The sequence below is a fragment of the Pseudonaja textilis genome, chromosome 4 (assembly GCF_049901715.1).
Source record: "Pseudonaja textilis isolate UNSWEBS1 chromosome 4, rPseTex1.2, whole genome shotgun sequence".
In the NCBI taxonomy this organism is placed as follows: Eukaryota; Metazoa; Chordata; class Lepidosauria; order Squamata; family Elapidae; genus Pseudonaja; species Pseudonaja textilis.
The window spans coordinates 70,453,526-70,478,714 of NC_141993.1; the positions used below are offsets into that span (position 1 = coordinate 70,453,526).

Sequence of the window (25,189 nt, forward strand, 5' to 3'; positions counted from 1 at the left end):
TTACTGCTGCAGATGTGCAGTATTAAGATATCATTCTCCTAATCCCAGCATTAATTAGAAAAGCTTGGTTTGCTAAATCTTTGATTATCAGGCTATTTGCACTAACTTTGTGTGAAAGTGGACCATCCTGACTTAACTCATCTCAGAGCAGGCAGATATTAAATGAAAAAAAAATGATTCTCATAAAGATAAGTAAGCATAGTATGGATTCAAATTTAATAAATACTTAAACATATCTCATTGTAGCAGGACGATGTTTCTGAAGGGAGGACCGAAGTACCCCAGGAGTGTATGCTAAGACTGTATATTTTAGTAGGAACACCCAAGCAGAAATATAGGAAGGTGCTAAGGTGGATGATCTTTTTAGTGACATTGGCATCATGTCATATTGCACTGGAGAAAGCAATAATAAACTACTCTTGTATTTTTCAAGGAAGTTACATGGACAAACAAGATGGAGTAATTGTTAATATATTGCTAGATAAAGGACTTCTTGAGTCAGATGGCACTCAATGTACTACTAAGAAAGAGTTGAGACTCTTTGAGAGCGCTGATTGTGTTTTAGATACGGTTATATTTGTTTCCAGAGTATTAGTTGCTGCTGTTGTCTGAAGCTGCAAAGGCAGAACTACAATTGGAACATAGGATGTAAGAAGCAAGTACATAGGGAAATATAAAAAGGATGAAATAAGTTAAATATATATTGGTGTACAATGCATCATCAAATTGAAAAGGATTTAAATTGGATACCATTAAACATAAGATCACCCAAAAGTTCAAAGAAAAAACTTATTTTCATGGGAACGATATAGCAAAGACATTATGTAGGTACAAAATAGTCAGTGACTGAGTAATATCAAATAGATTTTGCAAACAAAATTATGATTATTCAAATGTATACCACCACCACATGCATAAAAAGAAACAATTGAGAATTTTTATGCTCAAGTTCAAGGTAAAATTGTCAGAATGTAAATGCAAAATGTGCTACTTTTGGTTGGTGACTGGACAGTCAGAGTAGGAAATTGTGAGATCTAAATTAGACTGTATGCCTTAGAAAAGGTAATAGTGTTATTGCCAGCAAATCCTTTCAACCTGGAAGTACCTTTCAGTTAGCTTTGTAGGTACTTTTGAATGAATAAGGATCTCAGGGGGTAAGATGTTCCAAACGGCCGGGACCATGGCTGAGAAGGCTCTTCTCCTGGATCCCACCAGCCAGAATACCTTGACTGACGAGATCCACATCATTCCCCTTCTGGCAGCATGGGTGGGGTGCACCTGTCCCATAGTGGTAAAAAATTCTTTGGCAGTTTTGGACTTGGCTTGATCTAGGATGCTCTCTGTTCATGTGTTATGAAAGATTTGCAGTCTAAAATTATTTTTGGTATGGATAATATTAAAATTTACTATTTATTTATTTAAATTTTTATGCTACCCATCTCCCCTATATGATGACTCTGGGCAGCTGATTCGTTACTCAAATTGCTGGTGATTAATTTAGCTACAGTTCTTAACATCTATCATAAATAAAAATGTAAAAAAAAAAGGATTCTCCCTTTTTATTTGTTTGTTTGCTCGTTTATTTTGCCACTCATATCACTGCAAGGCAACTCTAGGCAGCTTACAACATCAAAATAAAACCATAAATACATACATACAAATATATAAAATCACAATAAAATAGTAATAAAATTTAAAACTAAAACTAAAAGATATGGAGGAAAAAGCAGAACAAAGTATTTTTCAGGGATAAATATACTAAAGAATAACATACTGTTGTCAAAAAAAATAATTTGGATTAAAAGACGTCTAGGCTCTTGTTTTATGCATTCACATATTTATCTAAAGTAATAAAAAGCTTATATCATTTGATTATTTAAAAATGTTGATAATTGGTTAAATGTGTTAATAAGAATAAAATATGTTAATAATAATATGACTCTTCTAATTAAATTGGTGATGTTTTAGAAAGTTTGTAGGCCATATATTAAGAAATTCTGAAAACTTGGGGGACAAATCTCACTAAATGTAATGGAACCAAATCCAAGGAACATATTGTATTCATTTATTAGCACTGTTGTCAACTGTTTTTTACATGTGAGCATCAGGCTTCATCCTGTGAAATACTTTAATAATCTCAGAAATTGGAAATGGATAAATAACTATATACCCATATTACATAGCAATCTCTAATGTCTGGAGTGCCTACAGTTTGGACTCAAGCCAGTTGGTTGTGTTCTGCAGTACAAAACTGCTTGCACTCTTTCATTTTGATTTACTCTGCAATAAGGAACCAGTTATGCCCCAGTTATTATAACATGCTTTGCACACGTGTAAGAGATTTAATTTACAATCGTGTTAACAATTCTGTGCAAATAAATGCCCTCTTTTTCTTTATTTAGCAAGATGAAGAAATTCCCTGATCCTCTGTTAAGGATAGATAGTCCTAACTATGAGGGGAAAAAAAGGCTTTCCCTGAACAGAAAGGTATTATGGGATCTAAGGCAGGAATTAATGAGCCTAATTATTATCTTTAGGCAAATAACAGAGTTGGAAGGGGCCTTGGAGGTCTTCTAGTCCAACACACAACCCTCGCTCAAGCAGGAAACCCTATGCCATTTCAAACAAATGGTTATCCAATCTCAAAGGATAATACTATATAATTTATTTCTTTCAGAATAAGAGAATTAGTTACAGAACTTGAAAATAAGGAAGCCGCAGTAGAAAATCTAAACAAACAGTTGAGAAGCTTTCACAAAGAAAAGGAAGATATATGGAGACAGTCACAATTGGTCCAGTAAGAAATCTCACATGAAGTGGTTTGGGAGGAATTTATTTTCTTTTTTTATTGTCTGTCTGTTTCTCTGTCATTTACCTGAACAATCTGTTTTCTTGGTAGTTTTTAAAGCTGAATTTAAAATTATAGTAGTATATACAAGGAAATACTGTAATGTGTAAATTCAGGTTTATTGACCAAACCAATGTCCTGATGTATTAAGAATGTGCAGGCAAGATCCTGATTTACTAATAGTTCTAATGGTTCATACAATAAGCATAACCCTTAAGAATTTCCTGCGCTGAATCTCATAGATCAGAAGTCCCCAACCCCCCAGTCTGTGAACTGGCTCCAGAAACTGCCTTGGAAACAAGTGAAGCCCCATCCACAGGATGCAGGCAGCATGCAAACCATGCCCCCTCTGGTCCCAGAAAAACCTCTCTCCATGGAATCAGTCCTGGGGCCCAAAAGTTTGGGTGGCACTGCCATAGATTATTGTATTTTCTTTTCTTTTATGCCAACTTGAAAAGGAGATAAGTCTTCATTGAAACTCTAACAACAGGAATTTCTTTTGCTACTTAAGTATTTATCTGAACTTGTGTATTTGACTGTGTTAGAAAATTGTTTTCCTTACATTAAAATTGAGTTAAATGTTGATTTAATATTTCAAAGGGACATCTTCTAAATATTATTTTGATTTTAAAATCATAACCATTTTTTCTTTCTTTTTTGGCAGAAAAACATTGCAACAACATAAATTTATCCTAAAGAAAGCCTTTAATCTTATTCCCTTTATCAGGGGAGAATTAAACAAGTTTAAAGAAGAAATACTTGGTTTTCTCAAAGAATGGATTTCATTAAAAGGAGATATATTTTTACAACTAAAAACCATTAATAAAGTAGGATTGTCAGGTAGATTATCAAAGCAAAACTTTTCCTAGCATGTTCCACTTTCAGACTGGTTATACAGTTCACATATATTTTATTAGCAAGGCAATGATACATTGAATTGATACTTTGTTCTCACTGAGATTTGTGGTTATGGTACTGTATAGAGTAGGGATTAGAAAAATATTTTCAGATCATATTTTGATGCAATTTACCCAAATCAGTATATTATTCAGGACATAATTTCATCTTTCTGAATTTTGGGTTACTCTTTTTCATTTAAAATGCACAGAAAAATGTTTCTTATGTAAAATGCCACTGAATACACAAATAATAATGAGATATCACAAAAAATCGATAATATTGAAGGAAATTAATGGAAAAACATGTATATTAGGAAAACTGTTTTAGAATTAACTGAAAAATAAAGTGCCAAATATTTTTCTTTGGATTTTTAAGATGCAAATTGATGTAGACATAAAGGTATAAAATTTTAGTTCTGAAAAATTGGAAACTAGTATAGAATATTTCTGTAAATCAAAATAATGTTTACAAAATTATTGACAGAAAATTAGAAGTTGGGCCTAATATGCACTTCTGGATATTGATTTTCCTACATGAGTGGAGTATTTTGCTTGGATAAGCCTGAATTTAAAACCTGTCTTACATGTTGAAGTCATAGCATCTAGAGAATAGTTTAGCAAATCAGTGAAGTGACATACTCAAAGAATATGTGACTTCCTGGGCTTCAGAAAGTTTCCAGAATCCAAGTCCAGGAATTAACTTCTCAATACTACTTGCTAAAAGTCATTGAATGTTTGTCCACTGATTTGTTTCTGTGTATTATGTTATGCATTACTTAAATGATATCCAACATAGAATATTTTCTGCCACAGAAGCATTATTGCCACCCTTCCCCTGGAGGAAGGGTCATGGAATCTTAGGATTCAAAAAATATCTAATGGTTTGATGTTTTAATTAGAACAATTTGATTGTCTTTCCAATAGGCCAAAAAAGGACCTTTTGGCAACATTGCTGCTGTCCTCTTTGTTTCCATTATTCACTTGAAGTGATTTCAAGATCCTGGGCAAGAAACAATTCAGTGCAACATCTGGGGAAGGAGAACGGAAAGAGTAGTAGAAAATAGAAAAGTACAGGAATGTGTTTGGATTTTTCTGACAGTTGAGAACCTAATATAGAACGCATGAGTAGCATTTAGGCTAACATGGTATACATTTATACCTGTTTCTCCTTACTTCCTCCACATTTCAGTTTTAAAGGAGATTTGTTCTGAATATTGAGTCATGTTAAAGAGTCCAAAATTGTGTGCCTCTCCACATATAGGACTGTTTTGAACACAAAGTTTAGACAAATTATTACCACTCTTGTCTCAATTAATATAAATAAAAACAAAAAATGGGTCTAAAACTCACAGTTCTCTAGTCTGGCACTACAACTATTACAGAAAACTGGCTTTCAAATATATATGGAGTCATTTTACTCAAGAGTCAGGTTTGACTTGAAGGAAAATTAATTTTATTTTTCATGTATAGTATGTCTCAAAAAATAGATTGCAATTTTTTTCAAGATATTAACATATACTTTAATATAAAGTGAATATTATTAGGAGATATATTAACCATTGCCTAATTATTAGACTGCAGAGTGAATTAATCAAGTTGTCAAGGTCTTTAAAGAACTTTTATCAACTATATTGCTTGTAATGTTTAGCTTTTCACTAAGGGTTAGAGAATATTTGAACAAATACAGAATCACAAGAATTGGAAGGGACCTTAGAAGTCTTTAGGATTCGGTAGGATAGGATAGGAATAGGATAGAATAACAGAGTTGGAAGGGACCTTGGAGGTTTGCTAGTTCAACCTCCTGCTCAAACAGGAGAGACTCTACCATTCTAGACAAATGGCTGTCCATTTTCTTTTTAAAGCTTGCAGTTATGAAGCGCCCGCAACTTCTGAAGGCAAGTCATTCTCACTCAAAAAAGGTCGCCTTATATCTAGGAGTAAATCCATTATTTTAGTTTGTATCAATTAACTAGGTGACAAGTTGAAATAATACTAGTATGTTAATAACTACAGGTACCTATTCTGTTTTCTTATAGAATATGTATCTGTAACAGAATATCCATAGTTTTTGTTGGCATCAATTAGTTGACAAGTAGAAATAATGTTAGTATCTTAATAACTACAGATACCTACCCTATTTTCTTATAGACTAGTATAGCAGCAAATAAATATGTTTTTGGATAATGTAATCGGAGAACATAAATGTTATAAAAGTTGTAGTATGGATACAACTATATTTTTGTCTTGGCCTTTATTTCAGAAGTATCCAGTTTGAACCAAACCTTAGGTGACTGTCAGAGGCAAAAAACAATCCTTCAAAAAGAGGTGGAACACCTAAGACTGAAATCAGATGCAGCTGCACTGGAAGCTAAGCAACTTCAGGCTTCTCTTTTACGGGAGAATGAATTACAAAATAAATGTAATGAATTACAAAAGAAAACGCAAGGTAAGATGTTAATTTTTTTTTAAAAAATGAAGAACAATATGTTTTGAATACACGTATTATTTCAGTACACATTTTATACTGCATAAATGTACATAAACCACTGAGTCATGCAATCTCTCCATCAATACATTTCTGCAAGGCTTTAACAAAAGCAGTTATTTTCACCTTGAAAGTACCCACAGTTTACATTTATACTTCCACACGAACTATAGTTTCTTCTAGTTTGAACAATGCATGGTTGAATTATATTTTCAAATTCTGCCTTATTTTAAAATCACAATTCCCAACTTGTCATCAGAGTGCAATCTCCAAAGCAGAAACTTATGCTTCTTTTCTCATAGCAATATAAGAGGAAGGAAGAAAAGTCCAGCCAACAGTTCCTGCATATGGTGGAAAATCATGGTCATTCATTACATCTGAATGCACCCAAACAACCATTAAAGCTCAGTTCATATTTGTCTTTTACTAATCTCTCTGTGTTGTGCACATATATGCTTCTTTTCTTTGAAAGTTTATGGGCAATTTCTTCCTTAATACATGCCAGAATTGCAAAATGATATTTATGCACTCACCCGCTTTATCTTATTTCTCAAAAAAGGGATGTAGGGCCTTGAAAGGGATTATAAAGAGACCTGTAGCCTTTTTTAGGAGATATGCAAATAATATGTATATTGTATTTTTGTGGATCTCATATGATTTATTTGCAAAGAGTAAGCTGTTGGTGAAAAAAGTGTACAGTAATGTAAAGGGACTGCAACAGACCCTACTGACAAACTCATCCATGAACACCAACTAGCAGTCAGAAGATTTTTTAATTTCAGTACATATGGACAGACTTAACCATAATTTCAGTTGGGAACCTGTGACATACTAGAACAAGCCAAATCCAAAAACTCATTCCTAGAAGTCTGGCACTCTGAAAAATTGACCATCAATAGACATAAACAACCTCTACAAACTGTGCAAAAATCAACAAGCCAAAAAAGAAACAAAGACCCAAACACCTCCCCACTAGCATGGACTCTAGGGTAATTATTCAAGTCATTTTTCCCCCTAGCCTCGTCTCTAGGGTTATTATCACCTTTCCCATTATTTTGCTTCTTAGTGCACTGAATGGGTCCTTGATATTATAGAAGTAAGATAAAATGAATTCAAATGAAAAACTATGCGACATCATTCTGAGTCTTACCATCTCCTTCAGCAAACTTTCTTTGACCATTTTCTATTTTATGGGGGGCTGCTGCAGCACAAGAATTGGCAGCACCTACTGACCTTGGCTAATTGCCCCAATCTTAATCATAGTTAGACCTGTTCAGTACTTGGGTAGGAGACAATCAAATGTGTAGGTTAGACTTGGGAACTAATGAAATATTATGGGAAAAGACTATGATTTTATTTACATGTTTTTAATTTGTAAAGCCACTTGCTCGCCATCAACTCTTGTGACTTACTCAGAGTCAAAAATAGTTTAAAAAATTGGAGAAGAAAAATCCTACCAAGGAAAACAAACTCAGTCAATGTGGGAGATCCCAAGTCTTCTTTGTGTCTAGAGAGGAATGCCGAGAAGCTGGTCCATTCACTGGCTCCTTGTTCTACTGCAGTCATTGGCTGTGCTCTCAGTAGAGCCATCTTCATTTTGTCATTGCTTCCCTCAGAAGCCCATGAATATGTCTATTCATATGTCTTGTTAAAGGCCTGCTACTGTGCCCATAATAAAGCATTGCAACCATACTCCATCTGAAATTTAGAAAGCGGACTCAAATGATATAACTTTTCCATGGAAGTGTTAGGATAGTAAAATGCTGTACCTGAAGATTGTCTTCTTCATAGAAATATAAAAAACTGATGTCAGAAAAAAGCTAGTTGTTCATCAAGTTTGCCATTTGAATTTATTTCGTTTTTCTTTTTATTTAATTTATTATTTTAGCTCTTATTTTTATTTTTTATTTTGTCAGATGTCATTGTATTTGCTATGTGAATTTATTCTTTGAAACTTATTACTTTTTTATGATAATTTTATTAAAATTTACAATTAGAAATATAAAAAATAATGCAAACTAAGAAAAATAAAAAGTTGAATGAGATAAAAGAAGAAAAACCTGTCTTTCTAGCTGATTTTGCTTTTTCACTTCTAGTTTTTATTGCAGTTTTTCAATATTCATTTTTTAAAGTTTCTACCTTTTACTGACTGCCTTGAGATGGATGGATGGATAGACATTTCATTTCAAGCTGTTGAGTTATGTGAAATAGAAAGCAGAAGTATCAGAATTTTCTACTTTAACGAATCACTTAGATTTGTTTATTGCAAAGCACAGGTCTGGAAACACAATTAAATTAAAATTTAAAATTGAAACCTGTTTGAAAATATATGCCTCAAGTGTATTTTTAAATACTCACAAGAAATCAGTTCAACAGAGAACGTATACCAAGGGCAGCTATAGATAAGATACAATTGCACGGGGTTGTCAATTTCAGCCTGTGATTGGAATAAAACATATTGCAGAGTAGATATTTGGCATTCCTGTCTAAAAATTCCCTTTTTACAATCCTGTAATTGCTATGACTTCAAAAAAGTAAATCAATCATTTCAATTGTCAATTTTAGAATTTTTATTCCAATCAAGATATATGTTGGGGCCTTCTTGCTGCTTGAATGCAATATGAGACATTTTACTTATTTAGTGCTTTTTATTGATTGATTTGCTTGCTAAATAGTTTTATGCATTTTTATGTTCTAATTTTGTGGTATCTATATTACACTTTTTTAATTGTTCTATTCTGAAATTATTTTTTGAAAAAATTAAGTTTGTAGGCAAATATAAAATTAAATCAATCAGCCAATATAGTTAATTATTGAGATATTTTTTACAAATGTATAATTTATTAATAATTTGGTTGCTTTCTGCATTTTACAGTTCTTCATACTAACTTGCTGGAATTTACCCATGGGTTAGTGTGATTACCACATGAATGTACCTAAGTGTTGGCGCCATGGAACAATAGAATAGGGAGCAGTCATTTCCCAATAAATCTAATTCCTTGTTAGATTTAGGTGTTAGGTGCACTTTAAGTATTTTTGATTAAGGGTTATTCAGCTTTTTGCCTGAATGCTTTTCAAGAGGAGAAGGGTGAAAGTGAGTCTACCACCTATATGGGTAATTAATTCCACTATTGACCTGTCCTTACTGCTAGGAAGATTTTTCTAATGTTTGGTTGGAATCTGCCTCCCTTGAACTTAAACTGATTGTTCCATATTCTGTATTTTCCTTTACATGGCTGACTTATGTTCAACTTGTAACCAACTTTAGTTCTCAGTCCCTTTTTGCATTTTCTGTTACAAAGCCAAGAATTCCTCATCCCATAGCTGTACATTATAGTTCTATTTATATCCTATCTTGATTATTTTTATAAATAAACATAATCACCTCTTCTATTTTTATAAATAAACATAAACACCTCTTCCTCCTATTTTTCCCACAACAACAACCCTTTGAGGTGAGTTGAACTAAAAGAGAGTATGGCTCAAGGTCACCCAGCTGGGCTTTCATGACTATCGCAGGACTAGAATTCTCTAGCCTGGTGCCTTAACCACCATGCCAAACTGACTTTAATGGTTGAGAATTTTGCTTTTATCTCTATTAAACTTTATTATATTTTCCCACTTTCTAGATTATTGAAAACATGTTGAAATTTGTTACCATCTGCTATAGTTTAAATTGTCTCACCTACATTTATGTGACTTAAACATTTGAGATATATCCTTCCAGTTCTTTATTTGGAAATTGAAGTCCACAAGTCATAAAGGAGCCATGGTTCCCCGCTCCTGATCTAAGTAGCTTATAAAAACGCTGAAGGGGCTATGCCCAAGATGTATCATTTTGATGTTCTACTTAATATTTCACTCCCTCTTGTTGAAGACAAGATACTTTATGTCTACAACATTCCCATACCATATATAAAAAAAGTAAATTTAGTTTAAGACATGTCCTTGGCAAATACTTCTAGTATTCATTGTTTTCAAAGTATTTGCACATTGTTTCATTACATATTTTAGGTATGCCTTTTTGACTAATTGTTACCTGACTTTCTGTGCCCTCCTTTTTCTGATTTGATGATATCTGTTTTCTTCCATTTATCTGCAACATCTCTATAATAAGAGAGTAGTATTAATATAATACATTGTCCTGTTTAGTCTAGCCCGTCCTATTTGGGCCAGCAAAGAGGGCCTACTGCGAATCCTGTCAGTCAAAGAACTCTGATTATCGGAATCCAAAAAAAGAGCTTTTTCTGCCACAGCACCCACCCTTTGGAACATCCTGCCCTCAGGGTAAGATCTTCCCCCAACCTCCTATCCTAAGAGCCTAAAGACCTGGCTCTGCAAGTTGGTCTGCAGATCCAGTGGGGGAGTTCAACTCTGGAAGTGGCTGTTAAATTGATACCAGACTCTATCTCCCAACCCCCTGCACTCGTCCATCTATTTTTTTATGAATCATATTTATGTATTTTCTTTGTTTACTTTTTCTTTATTTTCTTTTTCTTAATTATTTTCTTTTTCTATTTTACTTTCTCTTTGTTTAAACTTCCTTTTTATTTCTTCATTTTTTTAATGGTTGTGACCTGCCTAGAGTGTCTCCATGGTGAGATAGGTGGCAAATAATTTTTTTAAAAAGAAAGCTAAGGTAGTCCCAATAATTAATAGGTGCCTTGGGTGTGCAATCTCAAAACAACTGGAGAACTACTTGAACTCCATCAGCATTGACAGATTCACCATTGGTCAGTTGCAAAATTTGGCTGTACTCAGAACAGCTTACATCCTGCAACGATTTCTGTAACACCATCAAGCATCTACATCTGCCAATTCCAGGTTCTTGGAAAGAACTCGATAGATGGGTTAAAATGCCAAATCCAGTCTGAACATCTGGCTGACTGTGTGATGAACCATAATAATATAGATGGATAATTATAGCCTTTCTCAACCTGTTTCTCTCTAAATATGTAGATACAGCTTTAAGACACTGAGAATTATGTGTATTGGAATTCCAATACATGTGGAGATTGTCACTTTGAACAAAGTTAGAATTTGTGGAAACTGTTAGTATAAGCAAACTTAGAAGCACTTGTGGGATTTGCAATACTACAGGCTTTGGATTATTTAAATTCTATTAACTGCAATTTCAGAAATGTCATCAATGTATTTTTATTGCACAACTTAAAATAATTTTCTTATGTTTGACAAAATCTGATGACACATTAATTTTTCCATTTGGATTATCCATTATGGCATATTGAAACAATTATTGAAATGAACATGGAAATATTTTAATATAACTGCTCTTTACATATTGAATGCAATTTCTCCATAAATGTGGTTCAATGAGGTCAGCTTTTTAATGTAAAAAGAATTCTTTTAAAATTATTTTTACATTTTGATGTGATTGTGTGGAATCCGTAATATCTCTCTCATGCCTGTAATAAAAGGGTCACTGTGACCAGCTGTAGTATAGATGGTGACAGTACATTTTTGACATAATCTACAGTGCTTTTTGTCATTGTCAGTTCTTGCAGGTATGTAGTGTATAAAGAATGCCAGGAGGGATTATATTAATGTAATTTAATATTCTGTATATAAATAAAAATCAATTTAACATATGAAAAAAGGAATTGAAGACATCATTCTTCCCTTGGGTACTAGGTCAAGATGGGAGGTGAAAATAGCAGGTGTGGGGATTTTTTATTGAGAAGGTTCAGTTATTGTACCGATGGTTTGCTAGAGTTTTAGTCTTGTGGTTTTATTATTGTGTGTTGCTGGACAACTAGGTTTATTTTATGTAATAAAGGTGTGCTGTATAAATTTATGAAGCAAATCAATAAAGTAAATAACATTTAGTAGGTGTTAGGATCTCACTGGGCCAGCCTGGACTCGGAAGCTTAAATAAGCCAGGCCTCATTACTTTTTGGATACCAGTAGAGAATGTCAGGACTAGACTGAGAAGTAAAAGAAATAAAACATACTGAAAGAAAGTATTAAAAATCAAATTCTGACTGTTGCTCAGACTCATATGTGTATGTATGGTATGTGAGTGTGTGTGTGTGTGTGTGTGTGTGTGTGTGTGTGTGTATAATATATATACACACACACACATATATAATTATATATATAATTATACACACACACACATACACACACATAATTCCAGGAGTCATCTTTAATTTGAAGAAACCAGATGCATAGATTATAGACCAAGCAGGAAGAAGGAGAAGGAGAGGAAGAAATAATAATGTGGGGGTGATGGAGAAATGTAGAGCAGAGAATGTTAGAATAAGAGAGGTATAACCCTTCATCCTCTTGTAACTCTGTTCCAAATTTACCTATTCTGTAAAAACGATTTCACAGTTGCCTATTGAAATTTAATTGTTAGTCTGGAAGCCATAAGAGATTGTCACAGCTTGTAGATATCCATAAGAGTAAGGTGATCCTTAGAGATAATTGGTTTAGAATGACAATAGCAAGCTCTGTCCAAAAAGCATTTTTGTTTTGATTTCAGTCAATGTGTAAGAATATCTAGATATTATATCATCTAGTCCAGTATTTTGGATTATTTAGTGACCAATCAGGCAGATTTGGGGAATTTCTACATTTTCTTCCTTGAAACAAAATTGTTTAGTAATATTTACTAATTGACAAGTAATACTGAAGATTGATTTTTCTAGTTCTGAATTAGATTATCTTAAAAAATATACCACTGTATTTTGATTTTAAACCTGCAATTTAGCAAGAGGTGGGAGTTTCTTATTATTGCTTTTGGCTCTCAGGCAGTGATATTTCTAGAGAACTGGTTCATGACATAACCATGAATAGAAGGATGGTAACCTTTTTCTGTTGCTTCGCAATATTTATTTATCATATTTATATGACCACTCATTTCATGCAATTTCGTGACTCTAGGTGGCACACAAAACAATCATAAAAACATTTTTAAACATCCAAAAGTAGAAAGAATTAATATTATTGTAAAAGCTAAGAGAAGGTATCAGGTTTTAAACAACAGAGCCATCTTATCAAATTACTTGTGATTCCTAACCCACTGACACAAGTGAGCTTTAAGGGATTTCCTTCAGAGGATCAGTTGACTGGTCACCAGGATGGAGATCAAAGAGTTGGAACATGAAACTTGTAAGACACTAGGGCCATAAACTGGCATTTATGGTGTGTGACCTCTGATTAAAGTTGATGAACTTATCAATACTAATCTTTATTGATAGGCCACTCTGCATCCATTTATCTAGTGCGCGTCTAAAGTCTTCTAAATTGATGTCTTTAGCAAATCTGCTGGCAGTGAATTCCATAGTTCAGCTATGATTTCTGTAAATAAATACTTCTTTTATCAGTTTTGAATCTCCCTGCTTTTGAAGAGGCATTCTTCATCCTTCCCAGTTATTTTGGTTACCATTTTCTGCACAGTAATTTTCTTTGTCTTTCTTCTACTATTGTTGATGTAGTTATTATATTTTTTACTGTTCTATATATTAAAGTCCATTCAAAAGCAAGATACTGTATTTTCCCACTCAAGAATGAAGTATTTAAGCCTATATAAAATGTTTGCTAACAGCTGCTTAATTTTTGGACTATTCAGCTCTCAAGTGTTTTTCCTCTCTCTGTAAATGTCCCAGAAAAGTCCCTTGACATTTTGGATGATTTTGTATCTTTTATTTTTCCTTGCAATGTATTTGCATATTTTCTTGCAATAAATATTTTCTTCATCTAAGCTCAATGGTGATTTCATGGACATATCCAAGTAGAATTTTTGGCATCATTGCAGAAGAAATTTGCCATCCAGATTTTTTCATTTTTTTTTAACTTGTACATTTGGTTTACACCCAAGGATTTCTTAGCAGTCTTCCATTCCAATGCTTGTTAGGTCTGACATTGCTTAGCCTTTCTGAGATCCACCAAGGGACAACTAGGGGCTGCCATTTGCGGAGCCACAATTAGTTGGAAGGATTTCAAAGATGGGAAATAGGAAGTTTGGTGCTGTGCAGTCTGAGGCTTACAGAAGAATCTGTTGGTTACAGAAAAACAGAGTTGGAAGGACCTTGGAGGTCTTCTAGCCCAACTCCCTGCTCAGGCAGGAAACCCTACACCATTTCAGACAAATGGTTGTCCAATCTCTTTTTAAAATCTTTCAGTGTTGGAGCACCCACAACTTCTAGAAGCAAGTCACCCTGCTAATTAATTGTTCTAAGTATGAGGAATTTTTTCTAAGTTGCTTCTCTCCTTGATTAGTTTCCACCCATTGCTTCTTGGCTTGCCTTCAGGTGCTTTGGAGAATTAGCTGGACTCCATTTTCTTTGAAGCAACCCCTTAGATATTGGAACATTGCTATCAGGTCACCCATTATATGCACAGCAGGGAACTAGAAGTAAGACTACTGTGTAGCCATGTGTGCTGATATTTTTATTTTCTGGATTTATTTTCTATATAATGTACAGTAAATACTTGAACAAGCCCTGTAATTGTCAAATGTTTCTGTAAAACCATAAAACCAGTGATAATCAGTTTGCAGAGTTTATCTTTTATGTAACTCATTTTCTTCTAATATTCCACAGAGAATACTGCTACCCTTCAAAAAGACATTGACTGTGTATCAGAATGGCCAATCAAATGGCAACTTCAAATCTCAACAAATAAATGCTCTGTCTTATACATTGGCAGAATAAATTAGAAAATAAAATACAAGCTAAATAGTCAAGACCTTGTTGAGAATCCAAACTTTGTCAAGGACCTTAGAGCACTTATCTCAAATGATTTAAGTGCTATAGCCCACTGTAACTGCATAGCCAAAAAAAGGCATTAAGAATGGTTAGTCTAATCCTACGTAGCTTCTTCTATGGTAATATCACACTACTAACTAGAGCATAGAAAACATTTCTTAGACCTATACTTGAATACAGCTCATCAGTCTGGAACCCATATCATGTATCTGATATTAACACAATTGAAAAAGTCCAGAAATATTTCACAAAAAGAGTTCTCCACTCCTCTACTCATTGCAGAATACCTTATGCCACCAGACTTGAAACTCTAGACCTAGAAAACTTAGAACTATGCCACCTCCGGTCCGATCTAAATATAGTATATAAAATCATACATTGAAATGTCCTACCTACAAATGAATACTTCAGCTTCTGTCATAACAATACAAAGCACACAATAGATACAAACTCAAGGTTAACCACACCAAACTTGACTGCAGAAAATACGACTTCAGCAACAATAGTCAATGTTTGGAATACTCTACCTGACTCTGCGGTTTCTTCCCCAAACCCCAAAAACTTTAACCTTAGACTGTCTACTATTGACCTCACCCCCTTCCTAAGAGGCCTGTAGGGGGCATGCATAAGCACACAAATCGTGCCTACTGTCCCTGTCCTATTGTTTTTTATTTTTCTTTTAAGTATCTATCTCATGTATTCAAAACTATATTTATTCTTATACCTGTATCTTGTAAGCGATTGACAAATCAAATAAAATGTAAAAAAAAATGTAAAATATCATTACCTAATGGTATCAAAAACACTTTCAATATCTTGGAAATTCTAGAAAATTGCCTCATATAAAAGTTTGGTCTGGGACACACCTGTTCCACAAATTACAATAAACTATTCCTTATTTTTTAAAAACTCTTGATAAAATTAATCCAGAATGTTCCCAGAATCTGTTCTGGAGAACTGGGAGATCATCTGGTGCATTATTTTGAGAAGACATGAAGAAGGAAAATAAAAGCCATGCTATACAACTGAATATCTGCTTCTATCTCCTATAAGAACTTTAGGAGGTATTTTGGGTTATTTTTGGTATATTGTACATTCACAGTAAATTTTATGTTGCTTTTTATAATATTTTATAACTACAACATTAACACAAATACATGAGCTAATTTTTATAAATAACTCAGATTATAAAATATTACATGCTGTAATATATTGTAACTGACTTGAACCCTTGAGGCAGAAGGCACAGTTAAATTAATGAAAATGATAGACAATAATTTGTTGTTACAGATTTAACAGATGAAATACAAGCAATTGAACTCAAGTTTCAGAAAGCTGCTGATGAAATTACATATTTTAAAGAATTAGTCATGTAAGACACTTCATTTTATTCATACACAATTGTTTTTTGCTTAACAGCTTGTTATTACTGATTTAAGTGAATGAGTAATTGAAAAGTCAGGGTGTATCTTAAGATTTATTATATGCTGCCTTTTTGTTTGAAAAGTATCACATGTAAAAGTATTCACACATACACATGCTGATACCGAATCAAGGCAAGTTCATGCCTGTTTTCTTTAGTGGCCAACTGGATAGTTCCATATGGTCCATTCAGAGAACTTAAAGGCTTAGGCTTAAGACCTGTTTATCACAGTTTCCCAATAAATACCCATAGTTTTTAGATAAGCAATAAAGACAAAATCACTGTAATACATTGGTGGAGAAAACAGTGTGACAATGTTATTGACTAGTCCAATCCATTTTATCTATTAAAGTGGGAAAAGATTATATAGATCAGGGGTGTTGAACACACGTTGTCATGGCGGCATGACATGATGTATCGCAACTTTTTTCCCTCTGCTAAACCAGGGATGGACGTGGCTAGCACGTGACACATCTGGCCTGCGGGCCACAAGTTTGACAGCCCTGATGTAGAGGATTGTGAAAATTGCAGTACTCATCAGATTAGATTAAAATAAATCTTTACAAGTATAGGTAATTCTCGCTTAACAAAGGTAATTGGGACTGGCAACTCCATTGGTAAGCAACACTATTGTAAAAGTGTGATGTAATATGACGGTGCCAACTTACAATGGCCGTGGCAATTCCATCTACCTTTGTTTATACAAATCCCACAAGGTCAGAGCATCCCATGCTTGCATCATTGCCAATGTGACCTCTGGCTGTCTTCCCTGTTGATTTTGCTTGGCAGAAGTGAAGGTTGCAAATGATGATCATGTGACAGCAAGATGCTGTGACTATCATAATTACAAGCCAATTACTAGCACCTGAATCAAGTTTACATGACTCCAGGGATGCTGTGAGGATTGCAATGACAAGGAATGGGTTGTAAGTCTCTTTGTTTAGTGCTGTCATAACTTTGGATGAATGGTTGCTGAACAAGAACTATCTGTAGAATATCCTTTGGATGTTTCATTAAAATTTTTGTATAATAATATATAACTATGTCGATCCACCTGGGCCAGAATCCATTTCCATCTGCTACTAATTTGCATACAGGTAGTCCTTGACTTACAGCCATTTGTTTAGCTGCCGTTCAAAGATAAAATGACACAGAAAAAAAGTGACTTATGACCTCATACTTACAATTGCTGCAGCTTCCCCATAGTCACATGATCAGAATGCGGGCACTTGCCAACTGGCATGTATTTATGACGGTTGCAGCATCTTGGGGTCACATCACCATTTGTGACCTTTTCAGCCAGTTTCTGATAAGCAAAGTCAATTGGGAGTGGGGGAACCAGATTTGGTTTACAATGATTGCATGATTCACAGCATGGCAAAAAAGTTCATGAAATGAGGCATGACCCCACTTGACTGCTTTGTTTAGCAATGGAACTCTGGTTCCAATTGTGGTTGTAAGTCAAGGACCCTGTATATAGAAGCACCGGCTTCTCTGGCTTACTAGAGAATATCAGACTGATTCCTATTGAATGAGAACATGAGTCCAACTAGCAACTGGAGAAGTTCTCCAAGAGTTCTATGGGAAAAAAGAGACAAGAAACTACAACTAGAATCAGAAAACAAAAAGAGCCAATTGGGCTCTCTCTATTCCAGTCTTTAACTGCTCTCCCCCACATTTTAGAGAATGTTCTGATTATGCTGGTACCTTCTTTATCTGTAGTCTTGATGGACTGTGTTATTGTAGCATGAATAACCTATTACAGGATACTATATATGTTAACTTTCTTGTTTGAAGTGTTCTAAAACATCTGAGGTTTTTTTCTATCATATATTGTTTTTCCCCAGTAAAAAAGAGAGGAATTTATTAGAGAGCTTCTTTTCAAAAACCACAATGCCTATAACTTTCAAGCTTTTCTAGTTTAATATTTATCCCTATTTTAGCTTTTATATACATCTGCATTGTTCAAATAAAAGTAAAAACAACTAGTTGGGATTTTTGTCTTGGTGCTATTTGGAGGTTAATGTTGTCTAAACTCAGTTATTTGAACAGTAGGGTTTTGGTTTGAGAACCACCTAGTTAGTATATTGGTGATACATAGATATACTGCTTGTTTGCACACATGTTGAATTTTCTCATGCCGAAAGTATATTAAAACAATATTTAGCTTTGTGTTGTTTTGCTGAGGTTTAGAACAAGCATTAAAAAGTTAACCCATTTTATTACTAAAGTTCTCTTTATTTTTTAAAAGAAGTAAAGTTAATAATTCAAAGTTTTATATTCTAGAAAGCAATCAAAAGAATGTGAAGACCATCAGAGGGAATTTCAAAAGTTGTCATCTGAATTTGGAATAGCTAAATCTCGGTATGAGTCATAATGGTTACAAATATATGAAATGCAGGTGGTGTTTATAACTTCTACTTAAATAATGGTGTTCAGTTTCCTAGCACTTTTCATAATTGTTTTACATTGAATGATTTTTATCTATTTGTTACATTTTACTCTGCTTTTGCACATACTAAAAATGCTAAACAGAAGATCATCTAATTTTCATAAACTAGGTTCCTAGTCTGTTTCCTAACCTGTTTGTTATACTTCCTTTACTAATTTTCAATTTATTCAGGTTATAAGTCTGTTATAGAAAGCTCTATCTTCTCTTTGTATGTTTATTCAACTTTTAAAAATGTCTTTTGATTACATAGATTTGTATTTTTATAAACATCTTTCTAGGTTTCATTTTTTACATTTCCTGTATTTCATTTGCATTCTTATTTAATGAAAAACGTTCTTCCCATAAACCTCAGTTCCATTTACTGTTAAGGGCCATGTAAAATGAGAGAAAGAGAGAGAGAGGGTGAGGGAGGGAGGAAGGGAGGGAGAGAGAGAGAGAGAGAGAGAGAGAGAGAGAGAGAGAAAATGTGTGTCTGAATATTTCAGTCATTATATTTCTTGTTTTACATTTAGGTTTACTCATATGGTGACAGAAAAAGAACAATCTTTACTTGCCTGCCAACAAATGTGTCAACGTTTACAGGAAGAAACAATTGAGAAAGAAAAGAGAGAACATAATTTTAAAAAACAAATAAAGATTGTGGAAAGTGAACTGGAAACAATCAACAAGCTTCTGAAACAGCGAGAGGAAGAAATAGTCATGCTTAAGCAAGAAAGGTAATTAAAAATGTCTTGTCATACCCAGAACTACAGGTGCAGATGTTTTTCCTAGGTTTTCTTTCCACATGCAGTACTCCTCGCTCAAAATAAATAATTATATAGGCTGTTAGTGTTTAATAAAATAATGTACAATCTGAAGCATGCTTACATCAATGATCCCATTGAACTCCACAAGTCTGCACTGTGTATACTTAAGGTAGAACCTACAACCAGCCAAAGTTATAACAAATATTGGCCTTAATTGACAATAATAAAGGTTTAGTACCATTCAGGTCAATGGGAGAGGTTAACAATGTTTTAAAATTCCATTTATTTTTATTGTGATGACTGAACAATTAATTTTCTCCGGTATGGCATACTTAGCTATTGATATAGACATTGGAGTAATGAAAATGTCCAAAGCATTTAATATATGTTATCTTCATTGACATTTCAACTTCAACTTCATTTCAATTTCAGATAGCTTGACAGAGGGCTGTATAATACCATTGATGCTGTCTCTGCCTTTTACTCAGCAATATTCAAGAAGGAGGGTTCAAATTGTCCCAGGTAGATGACTGAGTAACCAGAAAAGAACCAAAACTGGGTTTCCCACAATTTCACTTGCTGTTTATCTGTGGCTTTTTACTTAGTTGTTTACCTACGTCACTAATTTGGATTCCCATACTATTGAAAGGAGATCACATGGAATTTCATATAAATTCAAGGGTAATATGAGATTTAAGCTTGGGGTGTGATGTCTCAGTGGTTAAAGATGCTGACCTTGTCAGGTAGAAAACTGACAGTCTGTGTTTGAGACAGAGCACTGAGTGAGCTCCTATTATTTTCCCCAGCTCCTGCCCACCTAGCAGTTTGAAAGCATGAGAATGTGAGTAGATACAGGTATCGCGTGAGTGGGAAGATAATAGTGTTCCTTGAACCTCAGTATATATACATGCTGGCTACATGACCACCAAAATGTCTTTGGACAACGCTGGCTCTCTTGACTAAGAAATTAAGATGAGCACCACACCCTAAAGAGAGATTGTTTGAGATTTAAATGGGAGTTCTTATTTCATACTATTCATCACATTATATGAATTCTCAGCTACATTATGTCTCTGAAAGTAATGCACGCCTGTCTATTTTTTGGGAGGGGGCGAGTAGTAAATCATTATTTTACGATAAAAATAATTTGCTGTGTATTTTTCTAAATATGCTAACCTATGGGAGATCTTTGCTGCTTTTTTCTGGTAAGTGGTGCCATTAAACAGGCTTGCAAACAAATATCAGACACAATCCGCTCAGCTTAGTTGTATCACCTATGCAACAGGTTCAGTTTTTTAAGACTGCAGCCTAATGCAATAATATTGGTGCATTGGGGTTGTGGTTATGTAACATGCCAGTCCTAATATGTGTATGTTTATATTTAAGTATATTGCTTAACAATTTTAATAGGCATTAGTGAGGTTTATCTTGCTCTCCAATATTCTTTAATCCAAGAACGTAAGTAGGTTCTTAAGATCTGCAATTAGTGCTATTTTTCAATAAATGAGATCCAATACTTATCCTCTTTCATAAGTGTTCCCAAATAGAATTACAATGTGAACTAATTGGAGTTTGGATAGGATATGATATGTACAATCAGATAACTCTCCCATATCTACTATTTTCTAAAAGCAGGAGCATACGCAAAAGTCAAACGGTTATTCTTATCTTATCACCTGTGTTCTTTTCTTATTCTAAACTGAACCTGCATATAATGTTGTTTTCCTTTGGGGTAAATGTGTTCTGATTTTTGAAGCAGGAAATATATATTAGGGATGCATGGAAACAGTTTATTTCTTCTCTTTTAGTTGGATCTCCAATTTAGGTCCCTGTTTGTAGCTGCCTTCATTTTAAAAAACCTAAGTTTTAACAAGTATTTCATTGTTTTAATTTTTTTAAATGCATGGATTTTATAATATTTTATTATTTGTTTGAACTGTGTTTTTCTGTTTTAATTATATTTTGTAAGCTGCCTTAAGGTGGTTATGGAAGGAAACATGCAATGCATATACATTAACACAATATTTTTATGGACAGTTAGATCAGCTATGCACTACTTCTGATTGTGTATTGAACGAAACAGAAAATTACTGTAATGACATAATTATTATATACCATAGGTAGTCCTCGACTTACGACTACAAGTGAGCCCAAATTTCTGATGTTAAGTGAGACATTTGTTAAGTGAGTTTTGCCCCATTTTACAATGTTTCTTGCCATTGTTATTAAGTGAATCACTGCAGTTGATTAATTAGTAACATGATTGTTAAGTGAATCTGATTTTTCCATTGATTTTGCTGGTCAGAAGGTTTCAAAAGGTAATCACATGACATTGGGAGACAGCAACGGTCATAAATATGAACCAGTTGCCAAGCATCTGAATTTTGATCACACGATCATGGGCATGCTGCAAAGGTCATAACTGTGAAAAATGGTCATGACACATTTTTCAGTGCTATTGAAACTTTGAATAGTCACTTAAACGAACTGTTGTAAATTGAGGACTACCTGTACACAAATTACTGCATTTATGTTATTTGTGGAATAACATGATGCTATAAATTCCTTCAGCTGTTGTATAATTAGAGTAGCTTTTGATGGGTATTTTTTATTTGGGGAGGATTTCTAGATATAAATGTGTTCTACTGCTTCAGAAATCTGTTGGAAGAATGCCTGAACTGAAGAGAATCAGTGTCATGTATCAGTATTTTCCTTACCTACTATAGAGGATCTCCTTGGGAAATATTGATCCGGCAGCAGCAAAAACAAATTTTAAAGCAAGCAGCATTAGAAGTTGTAGAAGAAATCCCATTTAGAACTGTTTTCATAATCTCTTTGGCTAGATTGGCTAGAGTGCCTCTTATATATGACTTTTTGTGTACAATTAGGGAGTCAGTACTAGTTTCTCATCAGAAGATAACAGAACAGCTGCAGGAAACATTAAGGAAGAAAGTGCTGAATGAAAAGAATTGGCAAGAAAAGGTAATACTAGGTATTCTAGTTATAACCATGCTTATTTGTTTTCTGTAACTTGCTTAGATGTCAGACAATGCATCCAAGCTTTTGCTCTATTATACTTTTACTTTTGTATTGTTTGTTCAAAGCTAAGATACATATTTTCCTTCCTTCTGTTTTATTTCAGAGAATCATCTGGATATTCATATTTTTAAAAGCATTTAAAATTCTGAAACAAATATTTAAAATATTTAAAAACAGAACTATAATTTATATAAAGCAATAAAATATGTTTCACTTTTATTCATTATATAATATAAAGATATCAGCATTCCATTTTTTTTATATATTTTATCTAAAATATAGATTAATCTGTTAATCTATTTGGCACTTTTCTCAGAACTCAAAGTGCTTTATATGGGGATCTTTCTTCATTTTAACCCACAACAGCAACTCTGTGAAGTGCATTAAGCTGAGGTGGAATTAATAGTTCAATTATCCAGTGAATTTCAGCGGGTGAGAATGAACTCGAACCTGCATCTTGCCAATACTAGTCCAGTGCCATAATCATTGCCCTTCCTTTTCTTCAGTTAAACTATTTAGCTGTGATGTTGCTCAGCAGCAAAATTGTGCCACCTTATTGTGGCACATCCATATCTAGACTCAGAAGCCTGCCTACGTTGAGAAGAAGAGCCAGGAAGGATTTAGCACCTAAGGCAATCTGTGCTAGAAAGTTTTCTACCAAATTCCTACTTAACCTAACTGGATATATCACAATTTTGTCCCCCCTCAATTGCAAGGCGTGGGGAATTGGGGGAGGAGGGAGGAGAAGCTGCACTGAAGAGGCAGGAAGGAGGACAGTGCAGTTCATATGGCCCACTGTACTTGCTGCACTTGCCTACTGCTTGTCTTCTTGTCCTGGTTTAACGTTTTAAGAAATGTATTTCTACTTCTGCTTGGTCACTAAAACTCAGGCTGTGAATACTTGCGTCTCAGATGTCGCCGTTTTTCCTTTCAGCATAGTTTCTCAGAGACAGGATATAATTTTATCATGAATTGGTCTGTTTACACAGTTGGTATCTGTTATGCAGCTTGGCATTCAACATAGGTAACCAACAAATGGGAATAAGAGACAGCACTTACATATTTGCTGACAACTATTAAAATGTGCTGAATGTCAAGTGCTCCAGAAATGCTCTTCCCAGACTAAAGAGATGGTGCTGTCTTGTTCTTGGGTCATTGTGCCACTACATGGGAATAAAATGTTCTTTAAAAAAAGGGGGGGGTTGGAAGCAAATAATATGTACCCTAAATGGAAGGCGGGGGGGATCTCTTTCAAAACTAAGTTCCTTAAAGTGGAGTTTAGGCATTTAATGCCCTGGATTACACACTACGTAAAAAAGAAAAAAGAAATTGTTGCTAGGCAACATGGACAAGATAATTGAGAAACATTTTTTCAGAATGCTCATTATTATGGCTATTAATTGCATGGATTTTGTGTGTTAATTAAATGGGAAATATTTTCACTCTGAGATCCGCTTCCACTTATGTCAGTACTGCTGACAGTGTTTTGAGAGTACTTTAGGACCCTTTATGATCTATGTGCTGAAGGCTTAATAAACACTTTTGCCACATGTCATGATTGATGATTAAGGTACTTAAAAATGAGGCCAGGGTAGAAAAACATGCAGCAGAAAGAAATGTGTCATTAAATAGGTGCCAATTTCCCAAGTTATAAGGTCAGATCTAGTTACTGAGATTGTGTTCTAGCCAGTCCTTCTGCCCTCATCCTGAAGAGACAACTAACACTTGAACGTGATCTGACTGTATCTACAAAAGCTTTTATGAATTTTTATAGTGTTCTATCTATACTATTATTATGGTGTGTTATACTAAAGTAATTAGTATCAAATACTGCATACTTTTGCGTAATTTGTACATTTTCATCAAAATTGTAGATGTATGGAGCAGGCTTTATGTCTTGACTAACTTAAGTCCCATTATTTCCACAAGTAACATTGTACACTGTGTCCGTTGAACATTGTGCGTTTGTAAATTGAACAGTCTTAACTGATTTCTAAATGTTTACTTTCTAGGTTGAAACTGATAAAGTGAAAGAGCACACCAGTCACAAAGAAGAGATTGTTAGACTCAAAGAAGAAGCCAGAATAGAACTAGATATTGAGAAACAAAAGCACCAGGAATTAATTGCAAAATATCAGAAAGATCAGGACGAGCTGCTACATACAAAGGTTTAAGCAACTAAAAATAAGCTATTTTTTTAAATATGTAGCCTCAAGAATCATTTAATTTCACTCTTTATGTCATATGACAAAAGGTCACAGAGTTGTCCCATCTCTTTTTAGATGTTGATTATTTAGTACATTACAAGTAGTTTTCCTTACTAGTATTTCTTGAGACCTTCGGAGATTTTTTGTAGGACTAAGAACTCCATCAAACAGAAGTAACATTTAGTTTTATTTCATACCAAAAATCCCAACTTGGGTCAAATTTTGCTTTAGTCCTTTAAGAGTTGTCCTGGATATTTATTTCTAAAAGCTAATTCCTTGTTGTGTTTTTAAGAAGACAGTTCTTCATTTGAAAACAGAGTTTTACTATAATATTTATTTTATTTATGTATTCATATTT

General features: G+C 34.0%; 1 protein-coding gene across 3 annotated transcripts in view; it reads left to right on the top strand.

The window, feature by feature from the left end:
• LEKR1 (leucine, glutamate and lysine rich 1) overlaps window positions 1-25,189 on the top strand; it is a 41,740-nt gene that overhangs the window by 12,076 nt on the left and 4,475 nt on the right. For 2 of the 3 annotated variants that reach the window (XM_026705689.2, XM_087933339.1), the window contains exons 4-11: window positions 2,678-2,797; window positions 3,513-3,688; window positions 6,008-6,193; window positions 16,255-16,336; window positions 18,674-18,751; window positions 19,352-19,555; window positions 22,474-22,567; window positions 24,637-24,792. In XM_026705689.2, coding sequence (XP_026561474.2) covers window positions 2,678-2,797; window positions 3,513-3,688; window positions 6,008-6,193; window positions 16,255-16,336; window positions 18,674-18,751; window positions 19,352-19,555; window positions 22,474-22,567; window positions 24,637-24,792 — 1,096 coding nt within the window. The remainder of the gene's footprint in view (window positions 1-2,677; window positions 2,798-3,512; window positions 3,689-6,007; window positions 6,194-16,254; window positions 16,337-18,673; window positions 18,752-19,351; window positions 19,556-22,473; window positions 22,568-24,636; window positions 24,793-25,189) is intronic. The other variant, XM_087933338.1, reaches the window with a different exon arrangement.